We start from the raw sequence: 18,961 nt of genomic DNA, 5'->3' as shown, positions 1-18,961 counted from the left end.
CGGGGAAAACTCCGGCCCTGCCGGGGAGCGCGGCTCGGTACCTCGGTGTCGGGCTGCTGCCGGGACAGGGCCCCAAGGCATCACCATGTTGCTGAGCATCGCGGCCTGGCTGCACAGCAGGCGCGGAGTGCGCCCCGCCATGGAGCGCCGACGGCCCCGCTGCCCGGACGCACTTTGCGATCGGTCCTCCTGGAGGCTGCATAACCTTGTTAAACATTAGTAATTTTACGTAGGTTGTAAAATGTTTGTCTTTGTACCCGGAACAAGCTTTGATGAACAAACAGGACACAGCGGTAATCGCGGCTTTCTGGCCAGGTCATGTAGGTCACGTGTAGAGGTGAAAACCTGCATAAAGAGGGTAAAAGCCACCGTGCCAGAGCTTGCTGGCAACTTTCAGAAGAGAAGCTGCGCTGTGCAGGCACCTGGGCCTTGCTTCCCTCGGCTAGTCTTGGAGAGCACCAGTTCTTCTGTCAGTAGCCTGGCTTAGGTAGGGTAAAAGTGATCAGTTAGGCTAAACTTATTTTTAACAACGTTGTAGTCAGCATAAGTGTTTCTAAGAAAAAGAGAAATGCCCTATCTGGTCAGACCAGTGGCTTAATTTGGTGAGATCTGGCGAGTTTCCTTTAAGGATGCACCGAGAAAGGGTGGGAAGAAGCAAAAGACAAACAGAAAAGAATCATGTTCCATCTACATGTACAAGGTGCAGAAGTTCAAGCACCACCGAGGCTCTGAGCATCATAAATGCTCCTGCAAATGACACGTTTGAGCCTTGTGTTGCAAGAACATTGCATCTGGTTCAGTAATGAAGGTGCTGGGCCCAGTCCCGAATCACAGAGTAACGTTTGCTGCTGCCTGAAAAGCAGCAAAACACACTGTAGAGGAGGTGTTTGGGCTGTTACCAAACACACCTGCTCTAAATGCTCGGGATTCTTTTTTAATTCAGATGGAAAGCTGCCTGGCTGATTCTCTTGGGAAAAAAAAAAAAAAAAAAAAAAAAAAAAAAAAAAAAAAGATATAGGAGATATTTAAGGTTATTCAGAATAAAAGGTCAGACAGTGATCAAAGGAACAATGACAAGGCGGGGAACCCAGCCGACTTAATCCCTGTGAATCAACCTCTCCTAAAACCCTCAACGACTGGTTGAACGACTAAGCCATTTGTCCCTGTTGCAAAACCCACTGAAGTCGATTCAAGGGAGGAAACTCTCTGGAATCTATGCAAACGAAGGGAAACTACTGCAATAAAGAGGCCTTAGGGTTTACTGGGGAGTGCTTTGGAGGGAGAGGGATGTTGTAATCAAAGACAATTTGAGGATTTACAAGGCTACGCTGGTATGTTTGGGGTAAAAATCACAGGCAGGGAAATGGAGGGATCAAGGTGGATCAGAGATGAACAAGCACGGGGAAATGGAGCGAAGGGAGGGATAAACTAAGGTGATCAGATGCAATCAGTATGTTTGTTTGGACAAGATTTGCACCACAGTCTGTACTATATTCATATTAAATTATTCTAATTCTTTCCGGTGTGATTGTGCTCTCTGTTGTGCGTGCATGTGTGTGTGATCCAATAACAAAGTTAGGTCTGTCTAGCCAGCAGGTAGGATGAAAGGTTTGGGGGACCAGAATCACAAGAGACCTATAAAGGTGTGTTTCTCTGAGCGCTGGTCCTTAGGAACAGGATCAGCCGTCTGACCGTTCTCTGTGTTTATGCGGGTGTCTCCCGCCAGTGCTGTGTGAGCATGTCTGCTGTGAACTCGCACACCTCCCTGCTACTGGTGGGATCTGAAGCAGAAGAAGCTCACACTCTTTTTCCTTGGCCCAGGAAGGAAGGAAGCCTCTGGATCTTTCAGTCCACTGTATTAAACTGCCCTCACTGCTTTTCAGGGAGAGCAAGTGCATCTGGCCAATACCTACAGTCCATTCCTCTTGTTCTACTCCCACATCCACACACGGTAGTAGGGGTGGTGGTGGAGGATACATCACAACCTGTTCCCTTTGGTATAGACTAGTTTTCCATGAGTTTGTCTATGAGCTTTTCGAATCTGCTGATAGTATTGGCTCCCATAACTCCAGTAGCAGCCCGTTCTTATACTGTAAAATACCTTTTTGGTTTGTTTTAAATTTCTAACCAACTAGTTTTATCACATGCCCCCCATCTACCATGGAAAGATTTGCTGAAGAACAAATTTTCTACTCCCGTTATCCACCACCTTCATTATTTTTGTAAATCTGTCCCTCAACTGCTCACCAAATTCTGCTCATTCTGCTCACCAAATGGTGGAATCTTGGCCTTTTTAGCACCTCCTGATGAAGCACTTGCTCCATCTCATAACTGCTGTCACTGAGGGTCATGCTACAATTTGTGATACTGGTTTATAGGGTCTGGCTGGAAACCTGTCAAGTGCTATGCCAAAATATAAGCCAGGTTTTGTTTCATAAGGTAGCATCACTTGCTCACATTTTAGGTGCAGATCTTCCCAGCTCCGGGCTTCTCAGCAAGGAGCAGCCCATTTTCATTCCAATTACTTTTTTTTTTTTTTTTTTTTTTTTTTTTTCAACCCATTTTAGCAAAGGAGTTTTGCTGGAGAAACGGCGTCTTGCAGAGCAAGGCACGGAGCGATGGTGACACTCAGTGGCCCTGCAGGAAAAGTGCACCTTCTGAGTTCCCGTTTTTTTCCATTTTATTAGGAAGGCAGTGGCAGCAAATGAACCCCAGACAGGTGAGTAAACAGCACTGCTTAGCATAAGGATGACTCTGCACACTCTGCCATACAGATTCATATAGTACAAGTATGTAAATGGACATCTAGCCTACGTACCTGCATTTGCCCTCTGCCCCTTTCCCACACTCATTTGCTCACTTCAGTCTGGAATTGAGACCATCACCTTCAGGTATCTCAGAAGGAAACCCCTTTCTTTTGTGGTGGGGAAGACTGGAGTTTTCATACACAGTCAGGGAACATGGCAGCCGGTAACGTACTCAGCCTCAGCCACCAAGAGCTAATCCTTAGATCTATACCATGGGAGATGCAAGGGGAGCCAGAAATCTGATTCAGACTGACCTCCAAGCCTGGGATGTTTTCCTGCTCAAAGCGGTTGACATTATTCCCAGTTTACTGCAGTCTACACTGCAGTTACTGTAATATACTTCTTAGAGGCTGCCCAGATCTCTGCTTTTGGTACCCACGTCTTCCCACACATGGACACCAGCCCACGCACAGCCTCACATCACAGGATCTCTTCAACCACCTGCTAGCCCTGGCCAGTCCGGCTGATCACCATCTACAGAAGGAAGAAGCTGGACGGGAGAGGATCATAGCAACCCCAGAGTTTGCCATTATGTCCTGTCTCTGATCAAAAGCTCATCTGACTGTGGCAGTTTCTAAGCTCTGCATTTTAGACAAGTCTTTATATACCACCACCTCTCCCATATCCCTGCCCTACACATTATTTACCCTGTGACTGATCCTAGTGTGAATCTGTGCTTCCTGCCGTTACAAGGCTTCTCCAAGTCTGCAAGCTGATAGAGAGGCTGAAACCACATGTCTCCTCATCTTTGTTTCTCATCCCTCAGAAAAACAGATCAGTGCATGCCAAACCACCTTTCTGCTCCCTGCATGGAATGGAAAGTTGGAACATGTAAAGGGAAGATCAGAATGCTTCATCTGCCTGTGAGGAGCCAGCTCCAGGGGTCAGTTACCTGCAGTACCCTGAAGGCACGCTCCTCCTCACCACCACCTTTAAGGTGTGAACATGATATGAAAGGAAAACCAGGTCAGCAAGCAAAAGCTGATACATATCAGTCTACTTTCAAGAGTTACTGGGCCTGGCCTTCAAGACAGTATCAACCACACTGCTTATCAACATAAGAGAGAGTGTAGGAGTAAGCCCACTGTTCGGCAAACTGCAACACAAGAAATCACAAGTTTTAGACTTTTCTCAGGAAAGAAGCCTCTTTGAATGTCAAGGTAAGCCACATTCCAGGGCTTCTATCCTTAAATTGAAACGAACCACGTTAACAAAAGAAAATTACTTATTCATCTATTGTATGTCTTGGATTTGACTGTGGGTTGATACAAACACCTTGATGCAGCTATCTGAGCTTGGTAGAAAACTAACCGGTAAGATAAGATTAAAAATTAGCAAGCCATCACATGCGAGTCTACAGGTATGCTTACCTTGCACAGAGACAGTACAGATCATGAGCTGGATCCATGGAGTCTCACATGGTTCCCAGTAGTAGCTATTTTAAAAGTCTGTTACAGTCCTGCAGCTACAAGAGAAAAATCTAGGTAATTGTTCATCTCAAAAAGGAGAAAAAAACCTTGGGGTAAACCTTAGATTCTGTATATTGTCAACAATCCCCAGTAACAAGCCTTGGGATTCCAAACTACAGCTCTGCAGCTTTGTGTTTCTTTCCTTTTTTGTGAGCAAAAAGTCAGAGTAATAAGGACCATTGCTCTGTCTCCAAACTGGAGCATATTAGTTGAGCAGACACGAACATGCACGAATTGGGAAAGAAGACACGTGTCCAAGCTGCCAGAAGAGTTTGCAACTGGGTGACAACAGACAACTCATTTGTCCTGTGTCCTGACTTCCCTCTGGATGAGGGCTCCTTTCAGTTTTCCATATGACCATTGCAGAGGCTCTGCTATACCCTGGGAGACCGATCTCCTCTGCACCCACTAGAAGCAATGTGGTCTTTCAGTCCTATTTGCATAGTACTGGCAGATAACCACAAAGGGCCAAATAAGCCCTACACATCAAAACTTTATGATTTATCAATGCTTCAGCAGATCCCTACCTGTTCATTGTACACACTGTCTTCTTCACCTATAGATTCTAAGTATGCTATTTACTTTATATAATAGTGCCCTAACAAGATCAGAATTTATTTGGGGCCATCTCATGTGCTTACAGTCATCCTCCTTTTAAGGGACCTACCTCCCACTCCTTTTAAGAGCTTTTCTTTGCAGAAAAATCCCTTGCTATCTGAGATGCTAGTTACCAGATTGCCTGTTAGCTGCCTCCTGTACGACGCTCTTCAGGACCTTCTTTTTTTGCAGACTGAAGCTGAAAAACTTTTAAGGAAATTTCCCAATTGCTTCCAGGCCATCTGGGCAAGCCACTTGTACCCCACCTTTGCTTACACATAGCAAAGGTGCCTTTCTTACACTGGAAGATGTTTCCTATGGATGTCACCGAGGACAGGGAGCACCTTTTTACAGTCAGAAGATCTGAGCAAGCATCAGATTGCCTGCCCAGCACAGACTAGCCACTTACTGCATTCCCTTAGGTTTTCTCCAAGAAGCAAAGACCTCACTGACTTCTACTGTACACTCCTATCTTAAGGAAGGTTACCACAAAGCAGCTCTTTTTCAACCCTATGCTTTGCCAGGTTCCTCAGCCCGTCTCATATCCAGACAAACAATATCAATCTGATTTGAAACCACAGCCTGGAAACATCTGTTTGTATTCACATTTCACACACTTAGTTTCCTTTCTTACCAACCACACACAGGTACAAGGTGGTAAGACTTCTTATCATCAGAAGAGGAATCTTGGTGGGCCTGTTTCTATTTCGTGGCCATCTGATGATATAAACTGTAAAACAGACCCTTGACACATGTCAGTTTAGAGGCAGGAGAGCCTGGCTCATGGGTACCCTGAGCACACTGGGTGACAGCCTTTAGTTTTTATTTATAACCTCCCTATCTGAAGTTCAACCAGATTGGAGGACCTTTCTCCCAAAGCTCCTTCAGTCCAGCCCAAATACCTAGAGGGAGAAACTTTCCAGGAAGGCAACTGGGAGACTGTAGGGCCCACCGTGCTCCCTTGTCCTTTCCTGTCCATTGGCAGAGCACCATCAGACAGTACTTATTGACTCCCACGATGTCTTGGGAAGGGGCAGTGATAGGAGAACACTCCTTATAGGCCCTGTCCAGTTCCTTCATATTTTTGCTTGCTTGAACTCAGCCCTGTCCTTTTTTTGGTATCAGGCGTCCACAGAATCACTTGGTTCCTCAGGTTTTCTACCTCCCCTAAATGCTTGTTAGGTATTGCTGTGAGGCTTTTATTTTCCGTTTTTCCTGTCCCTACTAGACAGCCCCAAGAACAATGATGAGTAGGGGAGGAAGGGCTGGCTCTGCCCACTTTATGGACAGATTCGAGTCAGAGAAAAAAATAGATTTAATGTCCTCTTGCAAGCTGTGTTGATCAGGCAAAGGGCTGCTACACAGGGATGAGCCCCAGCAACCCTGGTCACATGATTTGCTTCACTTTATATTCCTTTTACCCCCTTTTTCTCTCCTAGGTACTTCCTCCTTAGAAGCATCATCACCTCCCAGATACACAACCCACCTTGTTCTCTTTTTCTCTGTTGGTCTTGAGCTTGTTGACTTCATAGAAATCAGCTCTATAAAACTAGTAACCACTTTTTCTTATCTTGCGTCCCACCTTTTATGTGTTCTATCTTGCTAATGGCACTGGTATCGAGATGAGCCATCTGCACACACTCTACTCTCCTGTTGCATGTGTTGCATCCTGAAATTCCTCAGACTGTTATCTTTGTTTAGTAGTGCCACAGGTAGGGATTAGCCTTCTGGGTTAATGTCTTAACAGGATGGGACTGGGTGTTGCCAGAGTCTAAACAAGCACAGTGACTGAGGCTGTTGAATGACCTATCCAGAAGGCCTGGGCATGGGTAGCTGAAATGGGAAAACTGAACTCAATTTTATGGAAAGTGGCCATGTGAGTCAGAGTCCAAGACGGAGAAAATGATCTTCAAAGATAACAGGAAGGGCCTGTTACAGTCACTCTGCAGTTTTTTTTAAAACGAAGAGAGCTAGGAAAGGAAAGTGATACCACAAATCACACCTATAGAGACAGTAATTTCTGATTGTTTACAGAAAAAGATGAACATTGAGTAGTGGTGGACGATAGAAAAGATGATAGTAAAGAAGGTGTAGTTAGGACTGAACTTACTGTTCAATGTGTGATGCCTGGGCACACAAACAAAGCAAACAAAAATGGGGACCGTTACAATTCAGAGGAAGAGCTGACAATGAAAGGGATACCCACTGCAGAAATGTGCCCTATGCATGAAAAACTTGTCTAAAGAGGACATGGAGAAATACAAAGTAACAGATGAAGTAACAGAAAACAAAAGCAGAACAGAAAACAAGACGAAAAGTAAGAAAGGGTCTTGCACAGATGGGAAGAGGCATATACAGTGGACAGGAGGGTTAGATAACGAGGGAAAGACAGATTTGCCAATCATTAAAGTGAAAAGAGAAGAAATACAGGAGTGGACAGAATGCTTGGGCAGGCAGAGAATTTTGGAAGGGACAGGGACCTTTTTGGGAACAAAAGTTCTTGGGACAAGCAGCTCTGGCAGCAGTTTAGGCAGACCACGTGGGCAGTGGGGATTGGGACTTGGGGTGATGCTGTGGGCAGTGGAGGAGAAGGGCAGTGAGAAGGGGAAGTGGAGAACCAGGAATAATTGCCCCTCAGCTGCATGTAGGGGTTGACAAGGAGCACTACTGGGCAGAGGAGTGTCCCAGGAGCACGGGGTGGACTGGAGCCTTTGTGGGAATGTTCGTGGGTCTCAGAGACACCCTGAGAGAGAGAGGATCTTGGTGCAGGTAATAAAGGGAAGGAGAAAATGAGATATGTGAGAACAGGAGGGAAGGGACTAGGGGAAGTCAGGGTGCAGAGTGGTGGTGAAGGCCCAGACACTAAGACCAGGCAGAGGTCTTAAGGCAGCTTGGCAACCAGGGCTGTGAGAAGAGAAGGCTGACCACACTGGCAGAGGGTGGGGAAAGCCCCTGGGTTCCTCAACACCTAGAGCTCCATCTCAATGTCCCTACTCACCCAAGAGGGCCCTGTCTCCCTTCCTCACACAGCCCACCAGACCCAAGTCCCTGACCTCCCCCTCTCCTCCTTTCTTCTCATTTCTCCCCTCTGCTTCAGGTTCCTCACTTCCAAGAGGGAGAGGAATGGTTAGAAGAGGTTTTTTTCCTGGGTCAGGGCTGGTTAGTTTTAGCCAGGTAAGGGGAATTTCTACTGTTGAATTTTGGAGGGGGTTGTTTGGTTTAAATAGTGCTGTTCAGAGCCCTAAAACTATTATCAAGGTATGTCCTATTCTTTCTCAGCCTGTGATCACCCTCTTTCACAGCCAGGGTACATAATGAGTTTTTGTCCTTTTTGGATTCCAAGGATATTTTCCCAGTAAATCAGGAGCTGGTGTGTGCAGAGAGAATTCATGCACACTGCGATTTTCAGGCACCAGCAGTAAAGGTGGTGGGCAAGCCCCCTACGAGGCAGAAGAGGTGAATTCGCAGGTACAGTCCAAGTGGTTAACTACATACAGAATTGCAGTATCTTTTTTTGCTGTCTCCAGCTGAATTCAGGTCCGCAGCTGGAGCAACCCTACAGGTGGGATGTGGATTGAAAGGTCTCTGCCTGCCTCTGCCACTCATCCTAGCCACACTGTGTCAACCGCAAGGGCTCTTCTGCACCTCCTGGTCTCTTTCAGACATGTAGGCCCTTTTCTTCATCTTTCTGGGCACTGTTTGTTGCTCAGTCTGTGTCTTGAGGGAAAATCATCCTTTTCTAGCCCCAGCTCCAGGAGCATGCCCGCTCCACATTCAGGTACTACCCCAGTCCTGGCACTACAAGAAGGTGACATGCAGCAGTCATTTACACAAGTGTTAGTCTACCCTATATCCATAGTATACGCACATGATCTTCATCTGCTGGCTTTCTCAGGATTTCTTAGCTAGCTGCTTGATCTCCTTCTACTATGCAGGTATATGGAGGAAGCTGTAAAGACATCAATAGCTATTAGCCGTGTCATCAGGAAGGTGAAAGTGCCACAACTTCAGGACAATCATGGACGGTTCACTACATAATAACAACATCTATTAATGTCTTCTGTCTGCATTAAACTTCTACAGCAGCTTTAGCTTTGCATGTCCTGCATGCACACAGAGTCCATCACTGACTCGTAATTGCTATTTCTTTTTATGAAAGGTGGCTGAATCACTAAAAAGAGATTACAAATGTTTGCTCCCAAAAAAGGAAGCACAGGCCATAGAAAAAACAGCCCCATAAACACATTCAGATCTAATCCTTCTTTTGTATGGCTTGACAGACTGGCTTTTAAAGCACTAGGCATTGAAAGAAAATTGTGGAGCACTTGATCTAATGGAACTGGGACCTGAAAGTGAGATCTGCATGATTATGCCCTTTTTGAGTTTCTAAAATACTCCTGCTTGACATAAGAAATGGAAGCAAACAAGAGGCCAGACAAAAAATGTAGTGAATTTGGAGGGGATGTTATTTCAGGCTCATGGCCTCCCTGCATAAGGCACTGTTATACAGTACTGTCTGGAAGAGCTGGTAAAGTAGTTCTCCCTTAGCCTCCCCTTGCCTGTTCCTACTTTTCAGTTGTGACAAAAAGATGATTCACAGGGCCATGTAGTGGGTTGAGATCGGGGTTAAAAATGGCTTTTTTTTTTTTGCTTGGAGTTTGGTTGCAGTCAAACTGTTGTGTTAACTCAGTTGAGAAGGTAGCTCAGAGATGGGTCTCGGGGAGGAGAGGCCACTATGGTGACCAAATGCAAAGCATGTAACCATGACCTAAGCAATGTTTCTCTCTTCTTCAGGCATTCAAATCTGTGTGGACTTCATCAGCTGTCAATTAGCTGCTTTCTTTTCAAGTTCCACATACTTTATTTCACTTGATCCCAGACTACTGTGTATAAAGTCAGGTTTCACATAGAAATTTAGGGCATAGATCAAAGGAAATAGGGTGGATCCAACACAGCAGGGAAGAGGAAGACCAGAGCATTGAAGTTTTCTTATGCACGCAGAAAAATACGAGTACTGGTTGCAGGACCAGGGCATTCTAGTAGGAATCCTTCTTCGAGACATCTGTGGAAAGAAAGAACAAGAAAAGACAAAGAAATTGCTGGTGAATTTTTAGGAATCTATCTAAGGACTAAGAGATCTTAAGGGATGAGTTACAACATCTTTTTGTCATTGACATAGGCATTTCCAGTTGCATTCAGATTTGGGATGCTGCAAGGAGTGCGTATGTGAGAAATGGGATAAAAATAGATCCTTTTAACCTTCCTTGGTCTGCACTGAGATTATACCTGGACTAGAAACTGTGCCTACAACTACTACAGTAGATCCAGTAGTAGTGCTCCAGCCACACCATCCAAGATGCAGAAGGTAAAGGCAGGGACTGGGAGAAGGAAGAACTGCCCACTGTAGGAGAAGATCAGGTTTGAGACCATTTAAGGAACCTGAAGGTGCACAAGTCCGTGCGACCTGTTGAGATGCATTCACGGGTCCTGAGGGAACTGGTGGATGAAGTGGCTAAGCCACTCTTCATCATATTTGAGAAGCCATGGCAGTCCAGCAAATTTCTCACTGACTGGAAAAGGGGTAACATAACCCCCATTTTTAAAAAGGGAAACAAAGAGGACCTGGGGAACTACAGGCCAGTTAATCATAACCTCTGTGCCTAGTTAGACCATGGAGCAGATCCTTCTGGAAACTATGCTAGGGCACATGGAAAATAAGGAGGTGATTGGTTACAGACAACATGGCTTCACTAAGGGCAAATTGTGCCTGACAAATATGGTGGACTTCTACAATGGGGTTACAGCACTAGTGGATAAGGAAAGAGCAATTGATGTCATCTACCTGGACTTGTGCAAAGCATTTGACACTGTCCCACATGACCTCCTTGACTATAAATTAGAGACACATGGATTTGATGGATGGAACTCTCGGTGGGTAAGGAATTGACTGGATGGTCACACTCAGAGAGTTGCGGTCAATGGCTCCATGTCCCAGTGGAGAGCAGTGAGGAGTGGCGTTCCTCAGGGGTCAGGGTTGGGACCGGCGCTGTTTAACATCTTTGTTGGTGACATGGACAGTGGGATCAAGGCACCCTCTGCAAGTTCACCATGATGACACCAAGCTGTGTGGTGCAGTGACACACTGGAGGGAAGGGATGTGCCATCCAGAGGGACCTGGACAAGCTGGAGAGGTGGGACCATGCAAACCTCATGGAGTTCAACAAGGCCAAGTGCGAGGTCCTGCCCATGGGTCTGGGCAATCCCAAAGACAAATACAGGCTGGGTGAGGAGTGGATTGAGAGCAGCCCTGCAGAGAAGGACTTGGAGGTATCAGTGGATGGAAAACTGACTGTGACCCAGCAGTGTGCACTCGCAGCCCAGAAAGCCAACTGTGTCCCGGGCTGCATCAAGAGAAATGTAGCCAGCAGGGCAAGGGAGGGGATTCTGCCCCTCTACTCCACTCTCATGACACCCCACCTACACTACCATGTTCAGGTCCGGGGCCCCAACATAAGAAGGACATGGACCTGCTTGAGTGGGTCCAATGGAGGTCCTTGTGAGAACAGGCTGAGAGAGTTGGGGTTGTTCAGCCTGGGGAAGAGAAGGCTCTAGGGAGACCTTATAGCGGCCTTCCAGTACTTAAAGGGGGCTACAGGAAAGCTGGGGAGGGGCATTTTGCAAGGGCATGTAGGGATAGGATGAGGGGTAATGGTTTTAAACTGACAGAGGGTAGATTTAGATTAGATATAAGGAAGAAATTCTTTACTATGAGGGTGGTGAGGCCCTGGCACAGGTTGCCCAGAGCAGCTGTGGCTGCCCCCTCCCTGGCAGGGTTCAAGGCCAGGCTGGACGGGGCTTTGGGCAACCTGGGCTAGTGGAAGGTGTCCCTGCCTGTGGCAGGGGGGTGGGACTAGATGACCTTTAAGGTCACTTCCAACCCAAACCATTCTGTGATTCTGTGATCCCAATTCAGCCTGCAGTCCAAGAACATGATGGAATTAAATACAGAGCAGAGGTGGGCTGTTTGCTTGCTTACCACCAGTCCTCTGTTCTGTTTCAGCTGTTACCACCTTGGAGGCCTGTTAACACTAACCTGAACTGCAAGGGAAAACATAATCTCTTGCTGCACGATCATCTGTAGAAACAAAAGAGAAAGGGTGGTGAGCTGCAGAACTGCATGATAGGGTAATGCCAAGCTTCTTTCTCTTTAACACAACCATCTCACTATCTTAATTTTTCACTCTTCACACTATGACTGCAGGAACAGAAAAATGTCTACAGCAGGTCAGGCAGTCTGTCTCCCCAGCATGTCTCCCATACAGCTGTAAAAGACCCTCTTATGCATTGTGATACCTTCCAATGCAAAGATATTTTTGTAAATAGAGAACCGTTCAGTAGCGTGTCCTGATACCCCTGCTTTTTTACTGACAATTAGTATTTTCACGCCAGATAACAATTTTTAGATTGTACTAAGCACAAAAAATCTTGTACGGGATGGAATAGCAAAGAGAGAGCATATTAGGTGACAATATTTAGCTCTGTAAAGGCTGAATTAAGAAATGTCCTCCTCTTCTTGACATTATGTGGAAGGGAAAACAAGAATAGGGTTCAGTATACAACATGTAGGCCTGTGGTGCTGCTTTCTAAAGCTCCAGCAGTAGTTTTCCCATTTTGTTCTCAAATTCTTTTTTAAAAAATAACTCTTACTGTTCCATCTGCTTTTTTGGCTCATACTGATCACAAAATAATCAGAGTCACTCAAAATGAATCCAAGATCTCTTTTCTGTGTGCTGATAATTCATTTCAGGCTTTAAAGGGTAAGAAATTATTTTCCTACTTCCTCTGAGACATGGCAGCACCCAATGGATGGTAGGATTATTACACTATACATGAAAAGCATAGAACTAAATTCTGCCTTCTGGTGGGTCAGAGTGGAAGTATGTAACACTGATTTTAAATGTCTCGTATTTTCAAGAGAGCTAAGGAGCTGGAGAAGACATGGTAAATTGACGGAGAAACTTTCTTTCCACAGAGACGTAGCTTGAAGCTATAGGAAGTCAAAAAACAGACATTTTGAACACATGCACAACGCGACATAATCATAGTGCCAGGCAGTCCCATCTCAAGAACAGAAAAGCAAGTGATTCTGCTAACTGAATGTGGAAGTTTTGTACAGAGGAAACCCAAGCTTGGAGTTGCAGGAGGAAGCACACTGGAATAAGGGAGATAAGGGAATAAGAGACATAGAACTGTGTCTGAGTGGTGGTACTCTGTTACTTTTGTCTATGTCAGTGAAATCTCACCCGGCTTATAGTAGTCGTAGACAAGCACTGTTGCTGCTTTCAGGTTCTGTACTTCAACATCTTGTTCCACTGAGATGTTAAGCTTCAGAGAAGTCTCACCCAGCTGGAGAGAAAAAGTGAGCAGAAATGCACTGTCCATCTCAAAGTCACCTACATACCAACTTTATTCCCTCTGCATCAGAGATTTCTTTCTCTGTCTTTCCAGATTCTTCCACCCTCTTCCTCTTTTTGCCAAAATTTTAGCCTGCTTTGTATTCCTGATGTCTGAGAGTCCCAGTGCAAAAGACTGCAGTTGCTACTACTTGAATGGGCAGCTACCTGTGGTCTTCCTCTTACCTCTTCCAAGTAGACTGTGACTTTGTCTGGTTTTATCTCTGTCTTTTTCACCAGGGGTATCTTCTCCAGCTGTATAGAAAGGCAAGAGGTGAGCCTGGTTAGCATCAGCTCGTTGGCCTTCCCTGTTGTCTCAAAACAATTTTGGTATTTGTTGGTAAACCACTGTTGAGTAAAGCACTTAGCCTAGTCAGGGGAAGGCCTATGTTCCCCAGCTATAGCGTCCCATTGAACTCTATGGGGTTCCACATCACTTTATGGAGTATCCCTGCAGATGGGCAATGGCAAAGTGTCTCAGTGCACCCCAGATGATTCTACCTGGGTGCTTCTCAGCTCCTCTCCAACCTCTTACAGTGTATGTGATCCTCACTACTGAATACAAAAAGCTGCACAATCAGTTCTGCAAGCTGAAAGATGCCTTGTGAGATAGCTCACTACATCTGCACTTGCTTAGTTTAGTTAATTTGTAGCAAGAGGAGTACCTACCATTCTCCAGCAGTTCTTAGATGTTTGGGTATTTCTGGCTAAACTACCCCTGGAAAATAGATTTTAATCTCTTCAGGGAAGGCCAGAGGAAAACGTCTTACCTCTTCCAAAGAACTCCTCACAGGAATGAACCCTGACAGCATCTCCACCTCCATCAGAGCCATGTTACTGGTCCCACGGGCCCCTGTGTAACTGAAAAAAGGCAGGAGAGAAGCACATCAGATGTGGAAGGCATCACAGAATTTCTAGGAGATACTAATGAACAGTTCCAAATGCTGGCCTGTTCTACAGTGATGTGAAAGCTCAACAGCATGTCTAACTGATGGCAGAAAGGGACAAAAAAATCGCCCCCCATCTACTTGCTTAATATAGAGACAGATTGTGTGGCAAATGTGTTATCATTAACCTTCATGCTGCCCTCTCCAACAGGTGAAAGTGATCTTTGATGTTACAGGCTAAGAGATGCAATGCTGGCGTTGTTCTCTTTCAGGACAGTAGGGCATGGAGAATATGGACCAAGACGCTCATCCTAGACAGATGCAGGCAAGTGTAATAAGGATAAGGATAACTCCAGACAGGAGTTTCTGCTGTCAGGTTCCAGCAGAGTTTCACACTGCAGGAGAATGCACCTCAGGGCTGGTTCAGCCCAGGCTCCCATGGGGGGGAGCTCTGACTCTGGGGAATGCTGCCATCTCACTGCTACTGCTCTGAGGGCTGCTGAGCTGCTCCATGCTGGCTGAGATAGTTGCTGTGGTTCTGGAAGCCAGTGCCAGTGTCTTCCCATGCTTCTCTGGGCCTTAATTCTCATTTCACAATCTCTTTGGGATCTATGGAGAAGAATGGTCTTCCCCTGTGTTTTTGTCTCCACAGACAGGAGGTTTTTATGGGGTTCAGGACATACTACTGGGGCTCCAACTTCTTTCCACTGAAGAAAGAGCCTCAAGGGATCTCATACCTGACAGACACATGGATGTCAAGCTCTTTCCTGACACCGTCACATTCTCTTGGTACTGCTTCCACATCCAGGACAAAAACATCTTCTGCTTTTGGTGGTGGTGTGTTATAGTACAAAGTGGCCTGTTGGGGGAGAAAACATTTCTGTAAAGTACCCTGGAGGTTCCCCATATGAGCTAAAGAACTACCTGTGCCTCCAGCTTTTAACAGATTGGCAATCAATGGCTAACACAGTTGGCCCCAGCTGTGCTTTCTGTTCATACATGTGCTCTTTAGCACATAGTGTCGGATACCTCTGCCAAATGTAACCCTTAGCATGGAGGCTCAGCTATCTGTGATCCAGGGCCTCATCCAGTACAACATTGTCTCAATCTTACTGAAAAAAAAAATATTGTTAAGGTGTGATAAAGTACATTAGCTAAATCCCTGCCCACAAGGGAGAAAGAAACTGTTAGCTGTTGATATGATAATAGTTACTAGTTCTAGGTCTCAAGAGGAAAATACTGACAAAATAAGTATAAAACCCTTAAGAAAGAAAGAAAGAGCAAAGAATCAGAAGAGGACAACTCAGTGAGAGGGATGATCACACTCCTCCAAAGAGCAGCATAGGCCAGTCTTCTCTACCTGCCTGGTGACTGTCTGGCCAGCAGGTACTCATCAGGTGTCTTACGCTTAATGACTATATTCAAGTGTAGTCAAGTAGTATGAGTCCTAGTTACCTCCTACATGCATTAACAATAAATAATTGTTGTGTCCTTTTGTCTATACACTGCTTGTAGATTCTATGTGAGCATCATAAGAGATGGCTGAACAGAAGGGACCCAGTGGAGGAAGTTTTTGCAGGGAATGACTTGGCTTCTTCGCTGCATGAATGGCTCATAAGCAGACCACTCTCAAAGCTGCTAGAAAAATAAGATGTATTCTCCTGATGGACCAGTTGTGCTGGTGTACTGAAATAAGTAGGCCTCGGTCCTACATCACTCCTCATCTCTGAATGTGATAACAACCCAAAAAATATTATGTCAGAAGATAAACAGTGCTCAGGTCCTGAAGCAGTGATATCAGCAACATATGTTCGATACAGAAGCAGGTACTGTTCTCTATCTCATCACTCCTGCCTTCAGATTTACTGATCTCTTAACTGAGAGCTGAGACATTTCTGAGAAGAAGATAGCATAGATGGCTGCAATAAAACCATGTCAGCAGAGTATACCTGAGCTCCTTCAAGCTTGACAGGATTCTGCCTAGAAAGCCAAATCCTATTCAGAACTTGGGGCTATAGTGCCTACTTAGAGCCAAACCTCACTTGAATAGTCAGTGGCAAAATCTGACCGTTCTGTTCCTTATGTATGCTCACCTGTACATAAACACAGCCACTGCCAGTCGCCTGCACTGTGTATATCCCTGGGACTGCAAGGAGAGATGCCTGATGCAGGACCAACTTGTTCTTTGTGTGCACGTGGAACTCCAGTGGAGAAGCCTCCTTGCTTTTCACGGTCACCTTTACATCTCCAATCTCCTGAGGAATCAGGGCTGCATACTGAGCGAGGGCCTGCAGGCTAACAACTGTGTCCTAAAGGTAGAGAGCCACTTTACTGTGGAGCCATGCAGTACAAGATTCAGCACACTAGATCAGGCACTGCCGGCAGAACCACACTCCTCATGGCTCTGATTCACACTCGGACACAAGCAGGTTCCATGCCACTAAATGCCTATGCCACAGGTAGCAGGATGACTTCTGTTACCTGGAAAGGGTGGCTTCTGAGCCCTGGGGTTAGCAGTCCCAGGCCCTGGGTAATCCCAGTTACACCACACAGAAAAATAATTTCCCATAGCATTCCCCTTCCCACCATCAGGGGTCATGTATGCCTGTCTGCAGAGGATGGATCTAGAGTGATATGCACATGAGAGACGTGCACATCACTCCAAGCACAGTAGCTCTCTCCTTCCCCCATGACTTTCCTTGGTTTGTTACCTGTGTGGAAGCAAATCCGCCAAAGGCATTTCTTTGGCTACTGAGCCAGCGCACGAGCTTGCTCACTGAGGCTTCATTGGGTGCCAAGTCTGGTTTGGAGACGTGAGCCAGGAGGATGTAGGCTACTGTCTCAATCAAAGAAGATTCTCCCCTACTGGAATGGGGTGTCAGGAGCTCTGCTGATGGGGGAGGAAACATGGAAGAGAAGAAGAGTAGATCTCTGTGAACATCAGCTTCTCCAGCCCTGGTACCCTTTGAGGACTGGCAGTTTCCTGTAGACCCTCAGAAATGCATGTGCCTTTCTGGTGCACCTCAAAGCACAGAAGCCAGTCCCTCCTGTTGTTTTTGTACTCTGAAGGGCCAGCCACCTATGATAGGTTCCATTTCTTCCTTGGAAAGCACATAGAGTTCCAGGTCACAAATCCTCAACCAGTTCCTCTAGAAAACAGTTCCCCTAGAAACTGACTTTGAACAGAGGCTTTTTGTTCAACGTACAGTCCCAGTCTTATTCAGCTCTGTGTATATTCAAAGCTATGTCCCCAAGCTACAGGATTTTTGCTGTCCCTGCATTTACCTAGGATAGTCTAACAGAGCTGACTGTGCTGAAAATCTTTAGGACTCGTTTCAAGTCAGTTGTATCTATTGTACAAGAATTGTTCACTCTTTGAGTGATAAATGATGGCAGGCTATTAGGGGAGCAAGAATACCCAACTTATTTTGTTGGCATCCTCACTGCAGTATATAGGCAAGGACAATTTAAGCTAGTCCTGGGCTCCCACCTATTGTCCAAGCTCACAGGCACTGAATGCATCTGAGACTAGTTGAATGGTTTTTTTTCTGAAGGGGGCTAAACCAAAACTCAGCTAAGAATTTGGCTTAATTGTGCCAGTGTAGACATCTTCTGCAATGGTACAAATGTGAAAACCTGAAATGCTTTTAAATTCAAGTCAGTTTTCAGAACAAACCTTCACTTTCGAAAAAAGAATCACAAAATCACTCGTTTGCAGAAAACCAGCATAAAGACTTCAGAATTTAGCTCAGGAATTCTATGGTCTGGTGTTACTTCATTATCTTTAGCACAGTGGAAGATTTCTGCATGAGGGTTTTGTGATTTGTTACTTCCAAGGTGACATAAGCAGAACAGTTTTTTCATGAAGTGGTAGAAAGGTGTCCTGGAGCTGCGAATGATCTACAGGTTAACCTCGATTCTTTAAAATGCACCAAACTCCTGTTTGAGATCCAGCTGTAATCCTGTTAATGAGGCTAACAGAATCCCAGCCACCAGGCCAAGGAAAGTGTCTCTAGCCAGCAGAAAATAATCCTCTGGGGCAGAGATTCTCCAACAGGTAAACTGGGTGCAGCTGGCATTCACATCCTTAGACTCAGCTGGCAGAACACAGACACATTTTAACATGTAGGACAACACTTTTCCCTCACATTGCTCTTGCCAAGTCATTGCTAACTACTAGCAGTGGAAGCAAGAGCCAAAGAAAACTATCACTATCACCGTTAGTAGTGCTCCATGCCCTAGGACCTTGAGGAGACATTTTCCAAAGTGTCTGGTAATTTTGAAGCCTCCGACTGACTGGATTTCACTAAGGCTGTTCTCCAGTCGCTTGATCCATATGTACTTTCTCAGAGGTAGCTCTGAAAACGTATTGTACTCAGTGTGGCAGTTCTACTTCTGCCAGTTTGCCCACTAGCCACCCTGTGAAGCCAGCTGAGTGACTGTGCAGTGACCTGCACGGGCAGCTGGTCAGGCTGAAAAATCCTCTCTCCCTTTATTCCTCTGGGTTATTTTTCAGTCCCCAGTGTAGTTCACCATACTGCCAGATGAACAGATGTGGAAAAGAACTTACTTAAGTCAAATCAGGTAATATTGTTACCAACTGTTCAACCATAGGCTTTAGGTGCTTTGAAATCCCCACCTGGCATCTTCATTCAGGATAGAAATCCATAATTTTTGCTTTCCACATTAAAGAGACAAAAGGAAGAACCAAGGTCAGCAACACAACAAAAAAGGTGCATCCACCAAGG

The 18,961-nt window shown here is 45.6% G+C and overlaps 1 protein-coding gene across 1 annotated transcript in view; it reads right to left on the bottom strand.

The window, feature by feature from the left end:
• Positions 1–11,961: 11,961 nt before the first annotated feature.
• The window catches only part of LOC113491064 (alpha-2-macroglobulin-like protein 1), a 29,533-nt gene continuing 22,533 nt past the window's right edge, over positions 11,962–18,961 (bottom strand). Inside the window, exons 30-36 of the mRNA XM_026867706.1 lie at positions 16,925–17,103; positions 16,307–16,522; positions 14,951–15,072; positions 14,097–14,187; positions 13,513–13,581; positions 13,177–13,279; positions 11,962–12,008 (exon numbers count right to left, since the gene is read on the bottom strand). Of these exons, the coding sequence (XP_026723507.1) occupies positions 11,962–12,008; positions 13,177–13,279; positions 13,513–13,581; positions 14,097–14,187; positions 14,951–15,072; positions 16,307–16,522; positions 16,925–17,103 (827 nt within the window). The remainder of the gene's footprint in view (positions 12,009–13,176; positions 13,280–13,512; positions 13,582–14,096; positions 14,188–14,950; positions 15,073–16,306; positions 16,523–16,924; positions 17,104–18,961) is intronic.

This window comes from Athene cunicularia (assembly GCF_003259725.1).
Source record: "Athene cunicularia isolate RWA chromosome 1 unlocalized genomic scaffold, athCun1 chr1_part2, whole genome shotgun sequence".
Lineage (NCBI taxonomy): Eukaryota > Metazoa > Chordata > Aves > Strigiformes > Strigidae > Athene > Athene cunicularia.
The sequence above is the reverse complement of the archived record's forward strand: the minus strand, read 5'-3'. Positions and strand labels throughout refer to the sequence as shown.